We start from the raw sequence: 6,000 nt of genomic DNA, 5'->3' as shown, positions 1-6,000 counted from the left end.
CAACCTGTTCCTGTGCCTTAAAGACTTCCTTCCTGAGTGATATTCAGCCTTTCTGTACCCTTTTTCCCTTCAAGACTGACTCCCAGGGAATTCTCTTAGCTAATGTCCCAAACAGCTATTGCTCTCACACCTAATCTAGGCATGCTTTCCTTAGGCTGATCTCCAGTGAGCCTGGTTTTATCCCCTTCTCCATTCAAACCTAGTTTAAAGCCCTGTCAACAGGGTCTACTAACTCCTGGGCTAAAATCCTTTTTCCCAGTTTGAGATAGGTAGAGCCATCTGTTGCCAGCAAATCTGGTTCCAAATAATGATCAAAAAACCAGAATTCCTCCAATGAAACCAACCTCTTAGCCATGTGTTGCTCAGGTGGGTTTTCCTGTTTCTCTTAGTATTCTTCCATGCTACTGAAAGGATCAAAGCAAAGATCACCTGAGCTCCTGCTCCTTCAAGAAAACTACCCCAGTGCTCTCACATTCCTCTTGACAGCCCGCAGGCTTCTCCTCGAGACTGTATCTGCCAACCTGAACTGCCAGAATCGGGTAGTAATTGCAGGGCAGTAGTAGGCTAGGGAGCTTCCTGGCAATATCCTGGGCCCCAGAGAGGCAGCAGACTTCCTTGTGGATAGGATCTGGTCAGCATATCAGGCCCTCTGTTCCCCACAGAAGGGAGGTGCCTATGACAATTACCTTGTTTTGTTCTTGGCAGAGGCAGTGGGAGTGGCTGACTCACCCTATACAACCCTATGGATGGACCTTCATCAGCATACTCATTTGCCTGTCCTTCATGTTCCAGAGCTTCATACCTATTGTGCAAGGGGACCTGGGAAGGTGAGGTAGGCTGGGAGGCAATTGGCTGCCACCCCAAAGAGGGACCCATTTCCACTCTTGTCTCTTAGGCCCCTTCCTTCTGCCTGATGGTGATAGCCTAGGGGATCCGCTACTGCTGGTGGAGTAACCCCCTCCACGGAAAGAAACCCATGCAGGGTTGACAGAGTGTGGCTGTCTCTCTTTCACAGTCTCTGAGTTGGCTGCAGGCTCGCTGCTGCTTGGGGACTGGCTGGATGTTGTTTGGCACGTGGTGTGATACTGGGTTTGCAGTAGGGTATCAGTTGGTGGGCACTTGTATTGTTAGCTGGAGTTGGTCGAAGGATGGTGAGTAACTGAGTTGTGGATATACACACATAAATATAATTTGTTTCTTTGAATTTAATAATACTGATACTTACTGCTTCATACATATGAAAATAGTACTTTGACGCCTGCACACGTTCAGGTATCAGTGCTGAAGTTATTTGCATGAGTTTTGAGGTTCATTTTAAAATTTAGAACTGTACCAATAGGTATTAATTGGTTTTTATATGCAGATAAAACATCTGTACCAGAACAACAAAATTGAAGTGAATGTTGGCTGGAAGGTTCAACCTCTACTGCCATACCACCGACGTGAGCCTTTGATGCCACAGGCCAGCATAACTTTTGGAGCAGCCCTTGTGTGTGTGTATTTCCTTTTTTTTTTTTTTTTTTATTTGTCTTAGTAAATAGATTTTTGTCTCAGTTCAATTTTCTTCATTTTTGTTTCCAGTTTTCTCCTTTTACCCACTTGGTGGAGAAGGAGGTAACGAGTAAGCAGCTGAGTGATGCTTAGCTGCCTGCCAGGTTAATCTGGCAGTCTGACATATTGTTTTGTGAAGATAAGTGTGTTTTGTGTTTCCAGCTGAAGTTCTTAATGCAGCTTCATGATATAGGGAGTCCTGTCCATAGCATTAAATACATATATACTGTTAAAGAGAACTCATGGTTTGGTAATATGGTTACTCATTAAGCCTGTAAGAGGATTTAATTTTATCTAAGTGAAGGTAAGTAAAATAGAGTTTTTGGCTATGCTTGGTCTTTAGTGTTTACTGCTTGTCTCTTCAGTACTAGGGAAAACGGGAGGTTCATTGTCATGTCTGCAGAAATATGCCCAAAGCAGAATTCAGAAGAAGAGTGAACTCTGATTGCTACTGATAGACGTGAAGGAAGTTTAAGCCTTAACATTATGTAAAACACTGCACCTTATTAATAGGCAGTTTTATTACTCTGGCTGTTTATTTCTTCCCTCAGTTTGAATGTTTATACAAAAATGTGGGAAAAAGATTCCATCTGCTGCACTTTCATTGCTGTTTTCATTTGGCATAAATAGTTACAGATAAAAAATAAATGAGAATTCCCTTTAACTATAAGTCATTTTTAAATAATGAGGAAGATAGGACAAATGCTGAGATAAAACAGATGCAGTCATATAAATTCAGATGGTTTACAGAGTTTGATAACATTTACAAATCCAATTTATTCATATAAAGATTGCAACTCTTTAAATATTTTAAAAATCGAACTGAATGGAATATCTTCACAAACTTTGTATGATACGTTTCTGTGGTATGCTGCATAAGTGTCATCACTATTACAGTAACAGATCCTGATAAAAAGTATGCCTTAAGCAATTGCATGCTTACCAACAGTATGTGCAGGAAGTAATAACAGGAGGATGGAAGTGAAAACAGGTAGAAGTTAACATAAAGCTGTTGTGTGCCTGTGGACAGAATTCTTTGCAATATTTTCTAAAAGCCTTTCTAAAACCTTTCAGTTTTAAGATCATCTAAGAAATATCTTCAGGAATTCTTGTAGCTTGGCAGGACCCAACGGGTTAGAATGTAGGTGTGGAGAGGTGTCACCTGGCACTAAAGAGGCCAGGAAGGTTCTTTTGAGACCCTTGGCAGAACGAGGGTTGGCTGCAGGATTATGGTTTTTGATGGAGATTTACTGTTACAGAAAAAGAAATCAATAGCATAGCATACTAAGTACAATTTCTGGCACCTAGCATATCTTGTAGTTGTTCAGAATTTCTAGACTTCTGAGTTTTCAGCCACCCAGATAGACCCTCAGCAAATTGGGCCGAATTTTGACCAATCAGCTCATGATAGAATTATAAACTAGGTTCAGGTTTAAGTAAAAGAACATGAGTCACTCACTCAGTTCTTGGAGGAAGAAGGTGATGGTGGAGGAATCCTGGACCACAGAGGGATCATGGTTTTGCCATCCTGCAGCAGTTCCAACCTAGTCACACTTAGGGCTTGGAGCCACTTGATTTTATAAACAGTGCTCCCAGTGCTTTTTTCTTTATTTAGACATTGTAATCTGGGTGCAGAGTTTGTTGTTTTGCCCATCTAGAACTTTCCTTGTGTCCTGCAAAGTCTATCACACATTGTTCTGACCAGCAAAATAGATTTGCATCCTGTGCTAAGCTAGCATCTCCTACCATATGCCTGAAAGATGTTTGTTTAACCAGTTCTTTTTCTTATTTCGCAAGGGCATGTTATCCTTCTTTCATCTCAGCTTTGCCTTATCACTGTCTACCCGTGTAACAATTCAGTCCCCCTCCTGCTTATTAGCTCTCCTTAAGTATTTCTAATTTTTCTTTTGTAGTTATGTACTTAGTGCAATTTGCTGACTTTGCTAACTGAATTGCAAAGAATCTATCCAGCACATCTTTTTTTTTTTTTTTTTTTTTTTTTTTTTTAGTCCCAATTTTATTTTCTAGTTCTCAACAAACCAGTAAACTTGGGGCTGCTGTTTCCTTGAGTGTTCACTAGAATGTTTGACATGATCAAAGATACTAGAAAAGCTATGACCTTTCTGAGGTCATAGCAGAATCCAGTTTTTCTTGGCTGGCTGAACTGAAAGTTTTCCTCAGTTCATAGGACTTTTGTTGTCATCTTAACTACTTGTCATTCGGTGAATTACAGAACTGTAGGAGTTGGGATATTTTTCTTTTCTTCCACTTGCTCGGAGACACCATCCAGAATAAGCTGTTTCATCACCTTCCCATGGAGCAGAGGTGTGTGAGGTGACTCTCCTGTATTTTCCTAACTCTTCTTTCTTGCTGTATTTGAAGATTGGAATGACGTGGGCTTTACTCCAGTCCCAAGGCGCCTCTCCCATTCTCCATGACCTTTCAAAGTGCCTTGGCAGTTGCTTCTACCAGCTCTGTCAGTACTCACGGGTGCATTCCATGAGTGCCTATGGATTTCTGCGCCTCACATTTGCCTAGACGATCTGTTACTAGATAGTCCTTGACCAAGGGGAAGTCTCCCTTTCTTCAGGCTCTCTTCAGGGTCTGGGGCTCATGAGGATCAGTCTCAGCAGTGAAGACTGAAGCAAAGAAGGCATTCAGTAAGTCCGCCTTCTTAAGTGTCCTCCATAACCAGAGCACTCACCTCATGAAGCAATGTGCCCACATTTTCTATAGTTTTCCTTTTGCTATTGACATAGTGAAACTGTGATGTCCCACCTGTAATTATAGGCTTGCCTTTCGTGTTGTCCTTGATTTCCCATGCCAGATTCAATTCCACTGGGCCCTAGCTTCCTCACTGCATCCCTACAAGCCCTCTTAATGTTCCTATAATTACTCCAGCTGTTCTGTGTGTTTCTGGAATCCCAACTTTAGGACTTTTTTTTTTATTTTCAGAAAACCTTCTGAACTCTTAGCATCTGCTTATAATTTCTCCTTAATGTCTTCTACGGCGTGCTAGATTGGAGCCAGCAATATTTGGAGGGGATGGGATAGGCGGCTAATCCCTCCTTCCCTACCTTTTTTGTCTCTGGAAATGCAGTATTGTTTAACTGTGTGCCGGGCTTTTTAAACAGCGGTGAAAAGAGTTTCTTTGTTTAACTGTAACTGTTATATAGTTCATGCTTTTAAAAAAGTAACTTAATTTTGTCTAACCAGAGTTTAGAATTGATATCTTTAGAGTAGCCAGTTTCTTTGTCAGTTCTACTTACAGCTCTGCTGTGCTTCTTCAAATTACTGTTAATCTTTATTTCTAGTGCTAGAGCTAGCAAGCACCTTCTGATCGCTTTCAGGGTATGCGTGTAGAAAAGGGGTAAAGAAGAATCAAGACTACGTTTTGCTTTGGATTTTTGGTGAACAGACTTTTCAGTAGTTGTCTTTGAGAGAACATCTCTTCAGTGCCACACAATCTACTCCTTTCAGTAATAACCAAATATCATTAAAGGATCTGACCCCATAAAAATCTGATTTCATATTCAGCGTTTTGCAATTCTTTGCCTTATAATGTAATATGTAAATCAATGAAAACGTACTCTTTCAAGTATTTTCTTTGTATTGTTAAGAAACATAATTTTTATTTGAGGATAAGTCAGTATTTTATTATATTATCATTATTATAATGAGGTAACTCTTTTGTTACACTCAGCAGTTTATGAAGCAGCCTGTAACTGTGGTTCAACAAGAAAAGGAGTATATCCATGAACCTTCTCTAGCCACAAGGAAAAAGTATACCACCAGTTTTGATCTGCCTTGACTTTCTACTTTTGCTAGTGAAGATTTCTTTGAAATGAGACCACTGTGAATATCAGACATCTTCATTTAAAATGGAAGCCTTTTTTATGTCCTGTTGTTCCTCTCTTCATGTTGCCCAGAACTCCTCAAAATACACCAGTGCTGTTATTGATGTCTGAAGGAACTAACTGTAGAAGTAAACTCCCTTAAAGCCTAATACTTTCATTAACTTCCTCGTAGCATTTTTTTCCTGTGTGAAGTTTGTAAACTTTTAATTTGTAGAGGGGCCTCGACCTCCTGGCCATGGTTTTCTAGATGCAGCACAGGATATGGCTGGTGTTCCAGGCTGTGAGGGCATGTTACTGATCAATACATGGTTTTGAGTTCTTATGCAAACAGTGTAAACAAAAGAGGATTAAGATATAACAAGATTTTTTAAAAATTTACTTGACCATATTCAGAACATGCAGTACAGCTTTGGCCATGCTGCGTTTGTCCAATTTTGAAGGACAAAGGCCTTTTAGTATAGTTTTGATTAAAAAGTTGTTTCTAATGATGCTTTAAAAGTCTCATCTCTAGAAATTCAGACTGTTGTCTCTCCTATTTTCACAGCAGTTTTCTTGTCAGTATAAGTTGATCATACTTCCTGAAGTATGGGTT

At 40.1% G+C, this 6,000-nt stretch overlaps 1 protein-coding gene across 1 annotated transcript in view; it reads left to right on the top strand.

Annotated features, from left to right (window-relative positions):
• Nucleotides 1–746: 746 nt before the first annotated feature.
• Nucleotides 747–6,000, top strand: part of TPPP (tubulin polymerization promoting protein) — a gene marked incomplete at both ends in the record, with an annotated part of 38,434 nt that continues 33,180 nt past the window's right edge. The window contains one exon of the mRNA XM_079533118.1: nt 747–832. Coding sequence (XP_079389244.1) covers nt 747–832 — 86 coding nt within the window. The remainder of the gene's footprint in view (nt 833–6,000) is intronic.

The sequence above is a fragment of the Tetrao urogallus genome (assembly GCF_951394365.1).
Source record: "Tetrao urogallus genome assembly, chromosome: 3".
Lineage (NCBI taxonomy): Eukaryota > Metazoa > Chordata > Aves > Galliformes > Phasianidae > Tetrao > Tetrao urogallus.
This window is presented reverse-complemented; position numbering and strand designations above follow the sequence as displayed.